This window comes from Ambystoma mexicanum, chromosome 6p (assembly GCF_040938575.1).
Source record: "Ambystoma mexicanum isolate Mex_15411 chromosome 6p, UKY_AmexF1_1, whole genome shotgun sequence".
In the NCBI taxonomy this organism is placed as follows: domain Eukaryota; kingdom Metazoa; phylum Chordata; class Amphibia; order Caudata; family Ambystomatidae; genus Ambystoma; species Ambystoma mexicanum.
The window spans coordinates 1526633549-1526655100 of record NC_090935.1 but is presented as its reverse complement, the minus strand read 5'-3'; the positions used below and the strand labels follow the sequence as shown (position 1 = coordinate 1526655100).

Genomic DNA, 21552 nt, shown 5'->3' with positions numbered 1-21552 from the left:
TTGCTAATGGTCCCGCTAGATCAAGGACCTTTTCTTGGCAGCTTCGCCATAATCGGTCAATCCCTTTTCTGGGATGTCTGTTGCATCTTCGGGTCCAGCTCTGGGGCCTCTGCCACTTTCCCTGGCAGTTCTGGCTTCAGGCATTCCGCCCTCATCCAATGCCTCACTTCTTTTTCTAGTGCTTTTCGCATTCTCTGGGTCATGTACTTAGTGACCCTGGGAGATGGCACTCACTCAGAAGACTTTGGGTTACGTATGTCCTCTTGGTGGAACATTTCCAATATTTCTTCTTCCTCTATATTGTTGAGCTTCCTCAACCTTTTCTTCGGCGGAGGCGGTACCTCCCCCTCTCCCTCTTTGTCGGCGTCCTCTTGCAATGAACTCGGAGACCCAGCGGGTTCCTCTTTGGCGAACCCTTTATTTCATCGCCCATATTATCTTCCCCTGGGTAGGAGGTCTTGAGGCTCGGCATACCCGACTTAACTAAGAATGCGTCTCGGAATCTGTTAAAGGCGTCCATAGCCTCAGGGGCCTTTGTATTTGCCCCGTCTGTCTGGCCTGGGGGGGGGGTCAGAGAAGTTCTTGCTCTTCCGGGCCTTGGTACACCCCTGTGCGTCCTCAGGCATGACCTTTGTAGACGTGCTGGCTTTTGCTAGGGTTCCTGTCTCATTCTGGCTCAGGAACAATTTGATTGTTTCCAACCTGTCTTGGAGGGGCTTGACCCATTGAGACACTACCTCAATTAGTGAGTCCTCCAGCACCTCTTTAAAACTATAGGCTAGATCTGCTGAATAGGCTGCTTCTTCCTCCTCGCTCCATTCAGAATCTGCCATGTCTTGTGCTGGTAAGTGCCTTATGCTACCTTGACGGTGTAGTGGCACGTCGACTAGCTCACTTTACTGTAGTAGAGGCTGCACCCTGGTCTGCTAAGCAGGCTTCTGAAATGTGGTGAGACAGCAATGTATCAGCCTGTTAGCTGCTCCTTTCTTATAATGCAGCCTTTAAAGCTGGGATTTTCGATCCGTGAAAGCGTGTGCGCACTTTAATCACTAATGTCTCTCTCTGTAGCTATTTGCTGACGTATGAGACTTCTGAAATGAGGAAAGCGTTATCATCTGCTTTCCTCCCCGAGGGTGGGGGTGCTTGCTCCTCCAATGGGTTTTCCGCTTCTGGCAGACACTGCCGTGTCAGAGGGGAGTAGTTACGCCCCATGAAGGTGGGGGCCGCTTACTCTGCCTCGTGGGAGCGTTATTTCGCGCCTATGGAGTTTAGCTCCGCCCCAACAAGGGTAGGGGCCGATCCCTCCGAAGTGTACGGTGCATCTTCGCTGTCTATTCTCGGAATGTGGATGGGGTCGGCGAGACCCGAACGTCCCGAAAATGGGGCAGGGGGCCAACGGCTCCGCTGAGGAATTATACCTATGAAAGTACTAGTAATACACTGCATGCCTTCCTATATACGTTACAGATTATGCGCACGCTCTCAATCTATATAAATTAGCCTTGGGTCACACGTACAAATACACTTATAGATGTTTAACTGCGCAGCCAAAATTAGAGGTACTTATCTTTTGGAGAGCAGGAAAAGAGGGAGAGGACAGGAAGTGAATGGACTAAGGTAACGTGGCCAGAACTCTGGGACTACAGGTGGTCTATGACTGAAGGAAAATGTAGTTTTGATTTGAAAAAGTAAAAACATGTTTTTTATTAAAAGGAAAAATTGAAATTTGTGTTATTGTTGAAACGGCTGGAGAGAGGAAATAAATGAAGATGAAGTATAATGCTCGCTTCCGTCTTGACATAGAATGTGCAGCTCATAAGGAGCTAACAAATAATTGCCAATATAGATCAGTGCCTATGTGGCCCATTAGATATGTATGTGTGCAAGGCATGCATAGTTGTATGTAGGTTCATGTACAACTACTAATTTTTTTTTTTACTCATTACAAAATCTCTTATTTGTTGTACATTACTTTTGCATTGTTGCAGACTGTAAAAAGGTTTTGAATGGTGGGATAAGACCTTAGCGTGAAACTTTTCTCAGTCTTGCAGTATTTTATTTGCATCTTTTAAATTATCATTTTTTGAGGTGTGTATTATTTGTCACTGAATCCATATTTTATTCTTGTTATAAAAATATATCTTGTCAAATAGCATTTGGAAATGGCCCATCATATTAATTCATATTATTATTAGGCATAGATATTATCAGAAATGGAGCACATTTCATTTTCCATAATTCAATGACAGTAATAGCAGGGAATATGTTGTGCAACAGACATGTTCTTCCAAAGCAACATAGTCACACCATGCCTGTTGGAAAAGAGAATGTTGGAATACCAGAAGTACCCCATAATATTTCTAAAATCACTGCAAATATAAAATCAACCTAAAGAAAATACTTGGGGTCTTCATGCACAGTTCTGTGTACTGTTGTCTGTATAATGCCAAACAGTGGGGGCATTTCTGATGGCAGCACCCTGTACAAATACATCAGCAGTCAGTTCTATCAATACATGTGGGAAGTGTGTGCATAAGGGAATGCTCCACCCTGGTGACAGTTTTCAGTTAAGTCAACTATTGATGTTTGGTAGTTCGACTTCATTCTTTTGAAATTATTTTCCCCATTTTAATTGGGATAGAATGCAAATTGGAGAAAAGTGAAAATGCAGAGCGCCACCCTTGATTTTCTCATACCAAACATTGAGTGCAGGCTAGTGTTCTCTCTTTTATCTAGCAGAAACCCCTATGCCACACAACCAGCAATCCAACCCATGAGAGAGCAAGCTGCTGTAGCTCCAACTACAATAGGTCCCGGCGGTCATCACGGGTCACCAGCAGAGACACCCTGGAAAATGGGGCAGAGAGAAGGTGAAAGGGGAGGTCAAGGGGCGAGGAGGTGGACCCAGTGACCAGGGGGTGGGATGATGGTGAAGCGGAGCATGGAGGAGACTGGCAGAGAGAGTTGGAGCAGAGGTGTTGCTTGGTGAGAGAAAGTGATTGAATGAATTTGTAGCGCGCTGTGCTTTGTCTGCTCAACATTTTAGAGAATATCTTTACTTGGAAGCCTAATTGTGTATTGATTGCATTTGATTATTTTCAACACGCAGTGGGAACTACATTTCCCAGAGAGCTTTGTGCTGTTTTTGGTACCTAACCAGGGGCATGAGTGCCGGTGCGTAGAAGCCCGTTTGGGCCGGTATATAAGAACACCTGGGTCAGTCAGATCATTTAAATAGTTAGTATTGTATTTGTAGCGCACTATGCTCTGTCTGCTCAACATTTTAGAGAACATCTTTACTAGGAAACCTAATTGTTTATTGATTGCTTTTGATTATTTTCAACAGGCTGTGGGACTACATTTCCCAGAGTGGTTTGTACTGTTTTTGATACCTAACAGGGTGTGTGAGCGCCGGCCCATAGAAGCTGGTCTGTGCTGGAGTGCGTCCGGGTCGAGGCCAGTGTGGCCTCTTTCTGATGCTCTGTGATATTCATTTTATTTGACTATTCCTTGACAGGTCAGTTATTCCCTGCAGCACTTCTCAGTTTGTCCCTATTGGTAATTCTGGGTTCCTCCTCCTACTGCTATTATGGGTCACGAGGAGACTATTGCCCAATTGCTAATTCAGCATAAGGGTGGCCATCAGGCAATTAAACGCAAATATTTAGACATGAGTAGAGGGAGATGATACCTTTAATCATCATATAAGCTTGACAGGTTTCCACGCCCCTTTAACCCAGATGTCCCGCCCTAGCGGAAGTCCCGCTCCGGAGGTGACATCATGCGGGTGACTCGGAAGGCCTGCCCTAGCGGAAAGCCCATCCCGGAGGTGATGTAGTGGTGTTTAACCAGAACTTCCCCTGGATGTGACATCATAGGTGCTAGCAGGGATGTCCCCCAAAGCCTGGAAGTCCAAACATGTTGGGTGACCTAACCCGAAAATGTCCTATTGAGGTTCACCTGAAAGACTCACCTCTTTGAGGTTATGGGAATGTGTGTTGACCATTATGACCCAGATGTCCCCCACAAAGACCCAGAAATGTGTTGCAGTTTGTGCATGGTGGGGCGCTCTGGAGATGTCTGTGATGTGCCACCTTTAGAGGCGTGGTATGAAGGGCGTATATATACATCTGGTGTTTGGGAGGGAGGTACAAGCTGCTCCTGAACACCTGATAAAACCTGATAACGCAGTGACCGCTATACCGGGAATTATGTAGCACTACAGCTACTACTCTAAGAATAATACAGCGACCTAGGATTTGAACACTCTTAAAAACTATTACAGCCCTGAAAGTCCGCCGGCAACAACTACAGCCGTCGAAGGGGAACCTGATTACGCTGCGGCTATGGATAAACTGTGTGAACGCCAGGATATGATGGCTTTTGATGACATGTCACAGGCTGTTTCTACTATCAAGGCCTCTGATGAATGCGGGATTGGTGTAGATGCCGCCTACACAGATGCAGAATACATAGATATGGATGAGTCTATTAAGGCTCTTAAAGAGCCGCTGTATGAGGACCTAGGTGTTTTAGAGCACCTGTTTCCAGAGGCCGCCATGACACCAGAGTTAGAACCAGCTTTCGATGAAGACAAGTTGTTTATGGACGTCGCTAGCACCTGATGTAAGATGCTGGTTCTGGAATGTGTACTATGGTAAATAATAAAGTAAGTCTCGGTGGGTGGTTGCGGGGGTGTGAGAAAAAAAACCTTTAAAAACACATGCTCAAGAGTTAAACTTCTTTCTTTTTTGAATTGCAGAAAATGCCAGATAAACTTGACAGAGCTGAGAGCGAGAGCTCCTCATTCAATACAGTCAATTTTTACTGTGTGTGCTGTTAAGAAATGATCGAAAGTACAGCAGCCCAAGGCGGTAATACGTGTAAGAAATGTGATTTTTTAAAACGCTTTGAAAGTTCTGATGAAGAAGAAGATGAAACTATGACCCTTTTGGGATCTTTAATGGTTCAAGCTTTTGCTGCGTGATATGATATGATATGATATGACATTTATAACGCGCCTATACACAAGTGTTTCAAGGCGCGACTAGGCAAGGGAGGGGGAACAGATGGAAGACAGACAACGATCTTACTAGGATCAGTTCAGATCGTGCAAGGAAGGGGGAAAAAGAAAAGTACGGGGGGAGGGGGGAAGTGAAGTACATGGGATAATAAAAAATCACATAAAATAAATAAAGAATGGCGAGCTGGTGGCAAGTGCAGGGTGAGTGCAGACATAAGTGCTGATTTGGGGATTTTAGGGATACAGAGAACAGTCACCAGGTGCAGTGGTTAAAAGGGAGGCAGCGCAAGCGTGCAACTGGCAGGGCTAGGGCCCGAGTTCAGATGGGTGGCCAGGTAACCCATGCAGTCTCATTGTCGGCCAGGACTTCAGCAGGGGAGAGGTGGGATGAGAAAGCAGAAGCAAAGAGGAAGGTTTTAGGTGCTTCCGGAACCGAAGATGGTTCTCTCCAGGTTTCAGGGGAGCGGGGAGGCTCTTCCAGAGGGAGGCCCCAGCCAAAGAGAGAGATCTACCACCAACTCATTGCTTGGTGTGTTGTGAAAATATGTTTGAAGCGTGATTATTACCGGGGGTGCTACGGACATAAATGTGAAGACCCACAGCAGGATGCTCATGATTGTTTACTCCCGCATTATCATGCTAGATCAATACGGCGGATATGTTTTATGTTGAATTCATATAAGATTTTTCAGATGCTTAAATGTGTTTATAAAGCCATGGGGATGTGTGTACATGCTAGTGTGGAGGGTCTACTAGCAAAAACATTCCTAGAAATATGCACATGTCGCAATCTGGAGAAAAAAATGAGATCTTTACAGCTGGCAGGGCCTGTGGTGTTCAGAAACCGCGTAGAGCGTTTAATGCACAAAGACCAACCTATATCGTTTTAGGAAGAGCCATAAGGAGTGTCTGGTACGCCGAAAGCTTTTTTAAAGATAAAAATACAATAAATCTGCTCCTCATGTGTACCATTGTTTCTAGAATAGCGTTTCTGTAGGACAAGCCGGGCATGTGGAGCGTGACCTGAAGCCTGGACGTATGTGTGTGGAAAAACTGTTATACGCTGTCCTGAAAGAGAGAATAACTGTAAACATCCCACACACATTGTGGGATCTTGTGATACCGATACTCCGACATGAGAGGATTTGTGAAAGTGCAATCTGTATAAGAGACATCTGTACCATCATCATATGCCGGCGGGGGATGAATACGGTTATGTATTCCGATACGATGTGGGGTCTTTATACTTGTGTCCTAGAACAGTGTTGCAGCAACACGTGGATGAATGGTATGCAGGATACTTCCACCTTAAAGGTCATGTTTTACAAGCCTTTGAACTGTTAAATGCTGCAAGTATCTGGTGTCTGTAGAGTTATAGACGTGGCGCCAGGGTGGACCTGTATAGCGTGCTTCATAATGCGTCCTCGAAAATATCAGAGGTTGTAACACTTCATCAAGCCCTACATTTATAACTCCCATTATAAAAAATAAAACTTTGTGCACCAGTCTGGTCTCTGGTTATTTTTTTGTAGTGCTTAAATGGATAACAACACACTTTCAAGATTGCATAAAAGCTATTATGATAAAAGAGGTGTTGGGAGTTATGGGGGTGTTGGTGCTCTTTATCGAAAATTACAATGTGATAAACACCCCATTACATGTGGAGCTGTGAAGGCCTGGCTATATGATCAGGAGACATATACCCTTCATAGGAATGCTAGAAAACGTTTTAAAAGAAGAATGACCATGGTATCTTCCAGAGACCACCGGTGGCAGGCTGATTTAATGGATGTTTACCATTTTGAAAAGCAGAACAATGGTGCAGGCAACATCTTGACAGTGATAGATGTTTTTATCAAAATACGCTCTTGCTGAGGTCTTGAGGGATAAGACTGGTTCAAGAGTAACAGCGGTTTTCAAGAATATCTTCAGCAAGGGACGAGTACCTGTAAAATTACAAACTGTTGCCGGTAAGGAGTTTTTAAATAGACCCCTCCAAAACCTTCTAAAACAACACAGTGTGCATCATTTTATAACACACACTGAGGTTAAAGCAGCAGTTGTTGAACATTTTAATAGAACCTTGAAATCTAAACTATGGAGATATTTCACAGCCTATAATATATACAACGCTATGTGGATATATTACAGTCTTTTATAGATGTGTATAATGACAGATACCACTTGTCTATTAAAATGACTCCAAAGTCTGTAACGTCAGAACACTCATTAGCCGCGTGGAGAAACGTGTATGCTGAAAGGTTATCAGAGAAGATCAAGAAAACAACCTTACGCACAGGGGACCACGTCAGAGTATCCAAGTTAAAAGGCATCTTTACAAAAGGTTACCATCAATCCTTTACTGATTAAAGTTTCATAGTGGCAAAAGCATCTGTGAAAGAGGGAGTAAACATATACCAGTGAACTGATTATGATGGTGAAGTTGTAAGCGGTAATTTCTATACAGAGGAGTTACAAAAGGTGGTCGACCATCCCCAGCATCTTTATAGAGTTGAGAAAATTATTCAGAGTAAAGGTAAGGGGTCTAAGAAACAGCACCTGGTAAAATGGATGGGCTGGCCTGAGAAATGCAACTCTAGAGGATCTAAAAATCTTCCCTGAGAAGAAGATGGAAAAAAACGGTTTTTATATCACCTTAACCAGTAACGCCTCTTTAAATACATTCCCCAAAAACAAAGTTTCAAATTATTCTGTTAAGCTGGCTAAGCCTTTTAATTTACAAGGACTGTGGGAAGCGGGGCTGATGGAGATTCAGTACCCCCCTTACGTGGGACACCTAGGACAAAAAAGATTCCTGGTATGCCATCAAATGTGGAGATCCTGCTGAACTGTCACACGTGGGTTTTCCTCACAGCTTTTACCCCAAAATACAAGCATTGCTAGATACTATCAACAAATAGATTGCAAGCTTCGAGCGCTATGCAGATATACACCTGTTTCTGAATAGCTCACAGTGGAAAGTATTTGTAAGATCGGCCAATTTTACAGTGGAGGTTATAGGTAGCGGGAAACTTGCTATGGTGTTGGGGAGCGTTAAACATGTAAAAAATAATAAAACTCTAGACAGAACATGTGCTGATATTGATGGTGGTTTTTACAGTCTCATGTTCTTCAGTGATATAGTAGAACACCACAGAGTTGGTGACTCATATGCCCCCCTGATGAGAACCGGCCAAGTCAAGGGTGAAAATAACGGTATTGTTAATATACAATACATTAAGCCCGAGTATATACCTGTTTCTAAGTGTTATTTTGACACCATCAATATACAGATAAGGGACTATCGGGGTAAACTGGTCTCATTTAAATATGGGAAGGTCGTAGAAATGACATATGCGCCCTAGACGAGAGAAAGACAGCTAGAACATGGTCATCATGAAGAATTATGGAGAGCCGCACAGTTACAGGAATTATTACCGCCAACAGGCCGGTAATGGAGATCAGCCTTCTTTTCAAGGGCCACCGGTTATGTATGTTGAGGGTCTAGGAACTATTTTCAGAAGTCTTTTTCAGGGAGCCATGCCCTTCCTGTGCAAAGGGTTTGAATTAGCCAAGCCGCATATGAAATCCGCTGCTACAAATATTGCTAATGATGTGGTGTCTACTGCAACAGCGTCCATCACAAATCATTTCAACCAACCAACACAAGAGGGTTCTTGCCCGGTTTACGTGGGTAAAAAGAAAAAGGAGAGCTTCGAACAGACGGGGGCCTTCCGAAGCGCTTAAAAAATGAAGATCAATAACTAGAGCTGCTCAGAAGAGAAAACTGATGACAAAGAACAGACAGGGCAAGCAAAATAAAAACAGACCCAATATCAATGTTTTCTAAAAGATGGACTTTATCCATTGTGCCTCAGGGGAATGTGTGAATTCGGAACTAGGCCTGTTTGACGTACCCCCAACACAGACGAGCATCGTAAACAGTTTTTTATGGAAGTTGCACCCCTAGCGGCACTATCTCCTTTAGCGCCCATAGAGTTTTACATATCGGCTCAACGGAGACGTTCCTGGATTTGAATGACACCTTACTCTACCTATCCTGTAAAATAAAAGAGGATGGGACAGCTATCACAGCACCCGCTAAGGTCGACATGATTGCCTATCCCGTGGCCACCCTTTTCAACCAGGTGAACATTACTCTAGCGATCGTCTGATTACGCAGAGTGACAACATATACACCTATAGAGCGTACATAGAAAGCATTCTGAACTACAGCAATAACGCTTTGGACACACAGCTCACTGTGGGGCTTTTGTATAAGGACACGGCAGGACACATGGATGATTATGCTCTAGATGGCACCAACACAGGCTTTATAAAGGTAGCATTGTATGCGACAGGTAGAAGAATCTTTGATTTACTAGGGCGTCTACACACAGATCTATTTTTCCAGGAGAAACTTATGGTGAATGGTGTTGATTTGAAAATTAAACTCTCTCGAAATAAAGATGCCTTCTGCCTTAACAGTGATGATGCAGAAGCCTACAAGTTGGTAATAGTATCAGCGAGTTTATTTATTAAAAGGGTAGGTCAATGTGTCACCTACGGTCAGACTCGCTCATGCTGACGCTCTACAAGTATCTAACTTGAAATACCTTGTGGAGAGGACTTGCTTTGGAAATCTTCAGTGTACCAGCGGGCAGTCGTGTCCCCAGTCAGGATAACTTATTCTTGGGACAACTTCCTAAAATAATCATTATTGGTTATGTGGATAACACCGTTTTTTCAGTGGATTACACCAGCAATCCTTTTAATTTTAAACATTACAACATTAACTACACTGCTCTTTTGGGGATGTGTATACCTGTCTCTTGCATGCACTCCATGTCAAAGACTATGTATTTCTTGGTCTTGGCTACATCTTTTGGGAGTGTCATATAACACTGGTGTTCATCCAATGAGACAACTTCCACATCACAACAGGGACAGATTCTACCCTTACAATTATGGTTGACCTTTATAAAAACGGCCGCAGGACCTGAAGTCTGTTTTAAGATGACATTCTGCTATACCTTGAGATGCTTTCTCAAACTGTTTTTGAAGACATTCTTTCGACCTGGCAAATGTTTTACACTAGGGACATTTAAAGCCTGATTCACTGATCACCACGCACCCGTCTCTCTGACACATGTTATAGTGGACGTGGCACCTGTGAGCCACCTTATTGCTGTATATGTGACAACAATGAGGGCATACATTTCGAGCCCCTAGGAAGCCCTGAAGATTTAAGATCCCATAATAGTGCTGCTCCTGGTGTAGAATATATATGGTATTCTTATTAACGGTGTCACTGGCCGGGAAGTATTTCCAAAGCCTGTCCTCATTATACAGAATTGTGATCGGTACTCTGAAGTGGTCTTCAAATAAATGCAATTCATTAAAGCCAACCATTATATCAGGTGGCATACCCAGAACTTTGTGAACCTCCAAAACCTTTGCCTGTATGTAGCCGTCAGTAAACGTTCTACCCTCCAGCAGACCTATAATGTTTGCCGCCATACATATGTTCAAGGACCCATAGTTAAAATCCAAGAGCTAACGTTTCTTCTTGGCCACAGCCATGCTGTAAAGTATTTTCTTCAGGGGTCTGTACATGCCTCCCTATCTAAAACGCACAACCACAGACACTAGTCTCAAAGGTTCTGTTATGGCTAGTTCCTCCTTACTTTGTAACAGTTTGCCTATGTTTTCTAGAAACTCCAAAAAGGTCTGCCGAAACAAACGCCTGGTGAAAAGAGGATGTTTAAAACCGTACTTTCTAAACGGATCTGGATGAAATCAGTAGGGCCGACCGTTTCAAGGATCTGGGAAACAAGCATTTCAACTGCATCGGTTATCATTAATAACCCTTGTCCGGTAGATCTTAATTGATCTAAATTTACAAAGTAGAACACTTCATAGTATTCAACACTTCTAAACTTTGGTAGATCTCTCTGGTTTGTTCCCATACTCTGTAAAAAAAACTGTCAATTTCGGACGATGGGATTGTGCTTTGGTTTTGTGACTCTAAATCTTACAGCGCTGCATGATGATTATTTTTGCTTTTCTGAAATGTTTCAAAAACATTTTCCTCTGCCTATGGGTTTGAAACCATTTTAAACGCCAAGCCGGTAAATCTTTTTGCAGGTAAACCCAATTTTTTACAGGGTTTGATGGTGTTATTGTATCCTTCAACACTAACAGCTGTGTTTTAGGCTCTGCGCTTAAGACTACATCGTCAGAACACAACCCGGTGTCGGCCCCCGATTTTAAAGACGTTGGGGGGTCTGCAAAATCAGGCCTGTTATGTATAAGTTTTTTTAACAACTGTTTCTTTTTTTTTAGTGCATCTTTTTTAAGAGATAGGCGTCTTTTATTTTTCATTATTTTTTTAGATGGGAGTTCTCCCTGTTTTTAGTGTCCTTAGTGAAAAGGACATGTCTGGCCTTAGAAACATGCATACGTATAGCTGCTAAAGATTTTTTGACAAGGTTGTGTCTCAATCTACAAGCCCGGTGTCATAATCTAATGTTACGTGGCCCTAATAAATGTTTTTCCTTTCTCTGTTTTCTTAAACTTGGTAACCGAAATAATTGCTTAACAACACTACTCCTTTTAGAGTCTCGAGAATATACACAGACGTTCTGTGTATTAACATTTTTAGACCTTGGGTATTTTAAGGTATGTATATTATGGTCTGTACAATAAATGACCATTATACAATGCTGTTTGTTTACACCATTGGGACCTCTGTAGGAAAGATCAAGGGGTTTTGGGACACAGCCTGATCCACAGATAACAGAGGCATATACAAAATCTTGAGGCTCTATTTTTAAGGGGGAGTGTCTGGAATAACTGACCGTCTCTTTTATGGGTGAATCAGTAATTATTGTAACAGGCTCAGAATCTAGGGTGGCACTGGTGCTCAGGGTGAACCCTCAGGCCTTCTATATCTTCAGAATTAGTAACATTCAGCTCAAGGTTGGGGATCGTTGGTGAGAACACATGGGGTGGGGTGATCTCTCCAGAACTCGAGGCACCATGGCCAGTGGCTACCCAAGGCTCCGACTAAAAGGGTTTCAGAGCTCCCTATCGGAAGCCTGGGGTCCTGTATAATTGCACCCCTGAGCTGTGCCTCCTGGGTAGGTCTAACATTCACAGGGTCTAGAACAGGCGTGGCATGCGCAGGTATGCAAGATTCAACATGCTGGTGTGTTGGGAGCATTAACACATTGTTGATGAACGTTTTTCAAACCCTTGAGGCCCCCTCCCCTTATTAACAGATAATCTTTTTTTTTTAAATTAACATATTATGTAAACCATCGGCTACCACATAAACAGCGCTGTTTGCGTTGTACATGGCTTGTGTATGCACCTTACCTGCAGGCATTGGGATGTCCGAGGGTAGGTTCACAGAGGTTGTTTGTGCTAGGACTTCTGCATTCGACGCAATACAAGACCCTAAAATTAAACAAAAAAAAAACTGTTTTAACGTGGTATTACAGAAGAAATAGTCCAACCAGTACTTTACAATGAAATTATATGATATAGCTAGGGGGTTGCAAAACCACATTGAAATTTTAAAGGGTGTAGCTGAGAAAAAAAAAGTGCCCAAGCAATACTCTATAATGAAATTAGAGGGTCTGCCTAGGGCGTTACAAAAAACACATTGAAATATTAATGGACGTTGCTGTGGAAAAAGGATTTGTTCGTTAGTAGTCATACAAACGTACAATGTGTATCCCCCACATGTTGTTTCCGCTTTAACAATGGTGTAGCCGTTGGCGTTGATTCTGGTGAGTATGAATCTGAAATTCAAAAAAGAAACATTTACCAACATGCCTAAACAAAGTATCCACACTGTCTTCATCTGCTTCAAATGCATAATCATATTTTACACAAAAGAGCAAGGGCCTCATTACGACTTTGGAGGCAGCCATGCCCTTAATAAGGGCATGGCTGCCTCTAAAACTGTGTCCAGGTCCGGGTTCCCTGAATGGGGAATTACCGGGCCATTCCGAGTTTAGAGGGCCCGGTAAATCCTCCTTCAGGGAACCCGGCCCCGGACCTTCCACATTCCCATTTGAGCCCCCATGGGGCTCAATGGGAATGGGTGCGGGAGCTAACAACGGGCTGATTCCGACCGGCCCGTTGTTAGCTCCCTGGTCCCCTCGCGGGACCCGCTCTGGACGTCTGCTAAAACCAGACGTCCAGAGCGGGTCCTGCGAGGGAACCTCGTAATATGGCGGAATGCGTTTAACAGTGCCGGCACCATTACCAGCGCCGTTAAACGCATTCTGCAATAGTTGTAATGAGGCCCAAGTCTTGGAAAACAACCTGTAGCAAAAAAAAATCAGGTTTTTCAGTGTTGACCTTTAACTAAAATATCTACAGTGACAACCGTCATTACCTGCTACAATGACCGATGCCTCTCTCCCAGTCTCAGAATGCACAGCATCAAGATGTTGAGTATCAGCGTCATCGGTCTTGGCATAAGAATGGTCATCAGTCATCTGTAAAAAATAAAGAAAGAAAGAGCATACATTATTGTAAAATGAAAAAATGCAATGTGTTTAAAATAATGAAAAAATTAAAATCGAATTCTAATTATCAATATTTAATAAAAACGCATAACATATAGCCGATTAAAACAATATTAATAACAAATATCTGATTAATAATTATTAATTACAAATATTAAATTAATAAATATTAATAACACATATTAAATTAATAAATATTAATACCAAATAAGAAAAAATATTAAAGGTTATTAACTAAATAAAAATTCATTAGCTACTTAAAAATACTTAACTAATTAACAAGAACAACCCCAGAAAAATATACATTCATAACCTCTTAAACAGTTGGGCTAATCTTATAATACACACCATAAATCTCGAAATTATTAATTCTATTTTTGGCAAAGATCACGATAAGTGTTTCAGAATGTATACACATGTCACCCAAGAGTGCTTCCCATGCAGCATATGCCTCTGCTAGAATAATTTAAATAATAAAGAACAAAAAAGACATCATAAATCATAATGAACAAATGCACAGTACATCTCCAAGAACACACCCTGCTAATTCGTGGTTGCTATATAAACATTCTTTAAAATACAGATGTTGCCTCACACTTTATTAATAAAAAATCCCCCTGGGGTACTACTCAAACAGTGTCACAAAAGGCCTGAATAGCTATTTGCAGCTGGGGCCCACGGTGGTAGTTATTTTGAGTTAATTCGCTCTGTGCAGGCTTCGTCAGGCCTATAGGGCAATAGGCCCATGGCAGGACCAAAAATGCAAAATGCTTCTGTGGGTCAGTTTTGCGGGTCAAAGTGGGCCATTTGGGTTAATGTGGGACAGTTTGATGAGTTACTTCACTATGCGGCTTATAGTTTTTGAACAGTTTTGCTGGATAAATATGCTTTAAAATGTACAATTTACATCACATTTTATCAAAAACCTTCTCTTTTGGTACTATTCAAATAGAGTCACAAAAGAAATGAATTCCCATTTCCAAATGTGGGCCACTTTGTTTTTTTCCGCTGGTGCCCGAGACAATTTTATGCCCCAGGCCGACCCTGCCTCTGTGGCTGGTAGTTTTGACCAGTGTTTCTAGATAAATATTCTCCCTGCTAGCACCTATGATGTCACATCCGGGGGAACACCCACATTAGTGCCTAATGTTGCCAGTTAAACACCACTACATCCCTTCCGGGATGGGCTTTCCACTAGGGTGGGCCTTCCGGGTCACCCGCATGATGTCAATTCCGGAGCGGGACTTCTCCTAGGGCGGGACATCTGGATTAAAGGGGCATGGAAACCTGTCAAGCTTATATGATGATTAAAGGTATCATCTCCCTTTACTGACATGCTGTCAGAGCCATCTAAAATCCAAAAGGCTGATGCTGATTTAACTTTCTCCAGTACTTACTCTTGACTTAATGGCTCTGGCATCCATATGATAATTGCAGGTAATAAAGCCCTGACAGATATCCCTATAACTATTGTTGAAACTTCATCTACCTCGTTGAACCAAACTGTAACTAATCATGCCTCTACTTGACACCACATATCTCTGCTATTATCTTATATCAATCATCGCCCACGTCTCACCCGTCCCATGTATTGCTGATGTCACATGTGTCTCTGACAATAACAATGATGTAGATTTTCCAACACATGCACCTGCGTGTAGCAGTGTTATTAAGAAGCTAACTGACACTGACTTATTTTTTCTAAGGCTTCGTGTAAAGCACCTGTAGCCATCCCAAAAAATGATGGGCTGACCTGTGCTCTCCTTAATACGTGGTCATTGGCCTAACACGCAGTTGAAATCACTGATTACATTATTGATAACAACATCGATATCATGGCTATCACAAAGACGTGGCTCACCAGTACTGCTGGTCCAGACTTAGCTATACCAAATGATTATGCTGCTATTACTAATGATAGACTGACAGGCAGCGGGGGTGGGGTGGCTATAATCTTCCATAATACTTGAATATAGTTGAGGTATCCATTGAGGAACCTGTTTGTCGAACACCTTGTGAATCCATATGTCACATTTAGCTTTTTTATTCTGTATAGACCTCCCACCTGCGACTTTTTGAGTCTCAGCTCATGTCTAGTCTTTTATTGTTACTTAAACCCTCTTCTAATTTCATGCTTTCGGGTGATTCCAACTATTAGTTCAGTGACAGTTCAGAACCTGCTGCTGTCTCACTGAACCATGCTCTTAACAACTTTTGCCTCAATCAAGATATCATTATTCCAATGCATAAAGAGGGTCATAATCTAGGCTGGGTATGTACCCATGAGATATCTCTTTACAATCTTACGGCATCACATTGCCCATGGTCCGGTCATTACTTTAAGTTTTCAATGTCCACCCTGGACCTTAAGCCTAAAGTACATGCTACCAAAGTTACGGTAACCCAGCAGAATTTTCACAAGATTACTAAAGGCTCTCTTTCCCTGTTATTGTGTGCCTGGGTTGTTTGTTGAATGCAAATGTTTGTTATGTTGGTTGTGCTTTTCTTGTTTAGTTTGGCTGGTAGTTAGATCATGGGCACTGGCTTGTTGTATTTGTATGCAAGTGTTTGTAATGTTGGGTATGTGTTTTGTGTGTTTCATGTGTAGTTTGTTTGGTGGTTTTGATCGTGCACATTGGCTTGTTGTATTCGTAGGGGTTGGTCCCTTGTCTGGGTTGTTTGTTGTATGAGAGTGTTAGTTATGTTGGGTGTGTGTTTGTGTGCGGTTTGGCTAGCCCATAGGGTGTATATAGGACTTGGGAGGTATGTTAGAAGGGAGCAGGAACATGGTGGTTAGTACATTGCCTACTCTCAAAGTTCTTCCAAGTATGCTCTCAGAGCTCAACCAGCTGTAACACAATGGTACCCTCCAATTCATCCAAGTGCAATACACTGGCCACGTCCACAAGCCCTCCAAGCTCAACACACTAACCACTTCCACAAATTCCTCTAAGTGAAATATATTAGCTGCTCCCACAAGCCTCTCTATGTGCATCAAGGATTACTAGACACAAAGTGTGCTTCTTAGCTAATATTCACAATTCTATCTAAATGTGATGCATGGCTAATCTTCACAATTCTTCCAAATGTGACGCATAGCTAATCTTCACAATTCTTCTAAATGTGACGCATGGCTAATCTTCACAATTCTTCTAAATGTAACGCATGGCTAACATTCACAATTCTTTCTAAATGTGACGCATGGCTAATCTTCGCAATTCTTCTAAATGTGACGCATGGCTAATCTTCACGATTCTAAATGTGACGCATGGCTTCATCTTCACAATTCCTTCTAGATGTGACACATGGCTAATCTTCACAATTCTTTCTAAATGTGACACATGGCCAATCTTCACAATTCTTTTTAAATGTGACGCATGGCTAATCTTCCCAAGTGCAACACTTTGCTTACCCCCAGAATTCATCTTCTGAGTTCAGCATACCGCCCACACCCAAAATGCACACAGGGGCAATACACTGCCTACCCTATGAATCATCTCAGTGCGACAATGGCTAACTATGGATGATGACAGAGTTTAACACACTGGCTATCTAGAGCGCCCCCCACAGTAATGGACAATAAAAGTGACAGGGTTTTACTAGAGCACAGTAATGGCTGTGCTCCTCGCCCGTACCACCTTACCTGATTGTCGCTGTAGGGTGTATTGTCGGGTGCCCATGGGTGAACAGGGGCCCACTAGGAATGAGAGCTGCCTAGAAGAGAGCAGCCCTTTGCCTTGGGTGTGAGATTGAGTGTATGGTGAGTAAGCTGGGTGAGCGAGGCTAGGTGGTACGGTAGGGGAGTAAGTGTCAGATCTCACCTGTTGATCTGAGTCACTCCCACTGGCAGAGGCTTCGGAGTCTGAGAATTCGGTGGTAGTTTCCTTGAAGCTTCCCTTCTTCTTTTTGAAGAGATAGGGTCTGTTCTGGGAATTCGCCACTGTTTTTGATTAGGAAACAAACAAGAAAGAATGGAGTCTCCCCTGCGCAGCCCAGGTCTGGGGAAAAAGCCTGAAGGCAGAAAAAACCCTTAGAGATGTTGTAGCACGCTGGAATGGTCAGATAGAAGTGTTGGTAGAATTCCAATTGCATAGAGTGAAGAAGATTCCTTGTGTCGTACAGATTCCATGGAAAATTCCAGGTAGCCACTAAGAAAGAAGGTGGTCAGTGTGGGAACAGGACCACCAATCCTAAAGAGAGCGGAAGCCAGGAAGTCTGAATATAAAGAAGGGAATGAACTAATCCAATGAAGGAAAACAGTATAGACAGAATCCTAAGAAGAAAAGGGAAAGGCAGACAAAGTACAGAAGAAAAAGAAAGCGAGTGCCCAGCAATTTTCTAGAATGGGGAAGCAGGCACAGAGCCAGCTGAGCTGAGGAGACTCACAAGGGAAAGTGGCTGGAGGGAGAGAAAGGCGGAACATGAAAGAAAAGTAATGCAAGTGCCCAGCAATGCCCTGGTGTGGAGAGGAAGGCACAGAGCCTGCAGAGCCGAGGACCCTCGCGAGGGACAGCGGTAAGAGGGAGAAAAAGGCAGATGACGTAATGCCTAGTAGGAAAGCAGGAATATGCGACGGAGGACCACCGGGAGAAGACCAACAAGAAACCAAAGGAAAGTTAGAATGAAATGGAGGAATACCAGTGAGTCGCCGACAACAGGAGGAATAGGGACAGAGGAGCTATGAGTGATAACTGGCAACCGGAAGAACGGCGAAGGACGCAGAGAAAAACTTTGCAGGAGCATATTGCAAGAGAAAGCTAGAGTTGCAATGCACTGGCAGTGGGGCCAAGGCAAGGATAAAGGCCGTGGAGCGGAAAGACTAGACTGCACTCTGAGAAACGTGGCAGATGAATTAATGGCAGCTGCTCCACTGGCTCCAGAGCTTCCAGGTACTGTCATTCATGACAGTAAGAGAAAGGCAGCGAGAAAGGTGATTGGGAGATTGAAACGAGGGTGAGTGCAGGAGTAGGCGGGGTGGACTGTAGTATGCAGTGAAGAGTAGAGGGAAGTGGAGAGTAGTGTAGTGTAGAAGGGAGTGGAGTGTAGTAGAGAGTGGAGGGGATTGGAGAGCAGTAGAGAGGAGAGAGTAGTGGAGAGTAAAGTGGAGGGTACAAGGAAGGAGTAGATGTGAGAGGGAATAACATTGGAGGGACAGACGAGAGAGAGGGGCAACTAGAGAGTGGGGGGATACGGAGGAAAGTAGAAAGAAGGGAAAGGAAGAGTCAGTAATGAACATTAGGGTCAGGTATATGAAATCATGATAGGGGCAAGAGGGAGTGAGAGCTGGGTGGTTGGAAGGCACCATGTCCTGTTTTAAAGACCGTCCTCATTCTTGTGGGACCCAAGGCTACGATCCACATAGAAGAACCCGGAGGAAGTGAGGTGGATAAGACTGTTGCGCTTCACAATTAGCCAGTAATATTTTAGATAGTAAGGGTTACCGATCTCTAGTGACCATCTTGAGGATTAGGGAAGTTTGGGCTAGGATGAAAGGAGTCCACAGTAAAATGAGAGAGAGAGTGACAGTGCTTAGTTAGACTCCCTTAGACATTAGAATAAAAACCCTTGAACTGTCTCTGAGAGTTGGCATATTCTTGCGGCCATCTATGGCATATTGTATATACATGTGGATGGATGGATGGATGTATGCATGGATGGATGGATAGTTAGATGTAGTAATGAAAGATCTGTAGAAATATATTTCATGGAGTTCCACCAAAAGGGTTGCTATTAGTGTTCTAGTTATTTTATCAAGAGTATGCTTGAATGATTCAAATATTTCTCAAAACTGTGTTTCATGTAACATGAAGAGCATAAAACACTCTGGAAGTGCAGAGCAGTGTAACATTGTCAAGCATTAAAAGCTCTGTATCGTACTATTACACAAAAACTAGAATTCTCCACATGTAATGCTCCCTCTCTCTCTTCCCCCCTGTATTGAGTTATATTGCACTGCAAAGCGAACTTTGACTGGTAAGTAACTGATTCTGTGGGGTTTTAGAAGCCAGGGGATTGATTAATAAGTAACTCCACAACCTGTGCGGTCAGCGCTGCAGGAAGTGGCCATGAGCTGTATGGTTTCATCAATATCACAGATGGCAGAAGATAATCTTTGGATGAATGGGAGCGTAATAGAAGGGGTTTAATTTGTTTTAGCTGGCAGTCAAGCACGGGTGAGCCAATGCTCAAGGCTAAACTAATAAGAAACTAGGAGTTGCAATTATATAGTCAGCTGTGCCTCATGAGATAAAGCTGCAGGCTATTTAGATTAGAATTTTCCACTCAGATTAATGATATGGGGAATGAGATTGCATCACTAACTCAAAGAGAAATCATTCACCCAGCCTTCCTCATATCGCTGGTCATATTCATGCAAACCATGTGCAAATTAGTTAGGGTTTAAACGGCTTAGGCCAGTTTTTTGCTAGTAATTAATACTGTTTAATTACCAATGTTTAACCATGTGCTAACATCATGACTTACTACGGACAAATCCTAAGAAGAGGTGTGTTATGAATATGATCTAAAGATAACCATTGAGATAAAACTGGCTAATGAAAACGTAGGCATTGGGAAAACATGGGATTTCTTCGAAGAGGTTTTTGTCCAATCATGTTTGGGGTGGATTGCAATAAAGTATCTGGCAGTGTTTTAACTATTGCAAAAATGTATTAAAGATGTTATCTGATGTGGTTTGTTGAAACTTGGGTTAATTTGTTCCTGCAATACAATCTAACTGTTCCCCGGATAATTGTACAATAAACTTGCTTTATGAGCAAAGCGTGCACTGATTCTTCAAGTGGCGGGCCTGCTTGGGTTGAGGTGACACAATAACAATTTGCTTAGCTAAGGTAAGAAGATGAATGGAACATGAATATAAGGAATGAATCATCGATAGTATGTCACACTTAAAAATCAGAACTACTTCTTGTTGCCTGGGTCAGTTCCAAAACCACACCAGAAAAGCACTGAAGGCATAACATTAATCTTTCTGAGTGATATAAAAACGCTGCGCCTATCGTAGCTGATTGCAAGGGGGTTGGACATGTTACAAATTATGGCACATACACCAGACACTTTGCGCTGTTGATTGGCGTACAAATAGCTCAAGGGATAAACCAATGTTGGTTTGTCACAGGAGGGAATGATATTGCTAAAATTGTATCATGACATCTGGACTTCGGCAAGACATGATGTTGGGACATTGTGCAGGTGTGGCATGTGGTTTTTGTGCTACTGCATAATGATTGGCACTAAAATAATAGTGCAACATAAATTGATGCTGACCTGCATGTCATGTTGTTGCACTGGATGAGACTACAAGATAACAATGATGAAATGTGTCTCTCTGCTAAATGGTAGTTCATGGGTAAAGAACAATGCTGCTCAATCTGTGCTGCTTTTTGTGGCTAAAATAATCTGCACATGAAAAAGCAGCGTACATCACATATTGGGTTGCTTTTGCAGAAGACTGGGCCGAGCGCTCCAAAAAGACTCTTCGTAGTTTTAGGAAAGCATGAAACCCTCCAATCTCTGCAACATGCTGAAAAAAGTAAGGGGCCACAGATTTTCCCTCGTCTAGGAGTAACAGGGTGTCTGTTACTAAATACCTTCTAAATATCATCGCACACTTCTCTTGTCTGGGGACAGCCTTGCAGTGCCACAGAACAAAGTGCTGTAAGCTTGATGAGGCCAGAGTTGTAGGCCTTGGCATGCAGCACTCATTCAGGCCTGAGTGAGTGGGGGTGTGGGTGGGGGTGAGGTGAGTGTGGAGAGATTAGCTTCAGCTGAAAAGCACATTTGAAGAAGTGGTTGCTCAACGGGACGGGAAGCGCCTTTATTAAGTGTAGGTGTTTTGACCGCTGCTGAATAACAAGATGCCAGCTAGTAGTGACATGATAAACAGCGTCGCAGAATGCTGTCAGAAATCAAACCGGCCCAAAATAGTATTGGATTTGTTGGGAAGATGGCGAATTCGGCTGATAA

The 21552-nt window shown here is 42.9% G+C and overlaps 2 protein-coding genes across 2 annotated transcripts in view; one reads left to right on the top strand and one right to left on the bottom strand.

The window, feature by feature from the left end:
- CORO2A (coronin 2A) overlaps positions 1 to 21552 on the top strand; it is a 633746-nt gene that overhangs the window by 515532 nt on the left and 96662 nt on the right. The window lies entirely within an intron of this gene.
- The window catches only part of LOC138511101 (uncharacterized), a 33452-nt gene that overhangs the window by 11228 nt on the left and 672 nt on the right, over positions 1 to 21552 (bottom strand). Inside the window, exons 2-5 of the mRNA XM_069626586.1 lie at positions 17388 to 17506; positions 13434 to 13536; positions 12757 to 12831; positions 12404 to 12484 (exon numbers count right to left, since the gene is read on the bottom strand). Coding sequence (XP_069482687.1) covers positions 12404 to 12484; positions 12757 to 12831; positions 13434 to 13536; positions 17388 to 17506 — 378 coding nt within the window. The remainder of the gene's footprint in view (positions 1 to 12403; positions 12485 to 12756; positions 12832 to 13433; positions 13537 to 17387; positions 17507 to 21552) is intronic.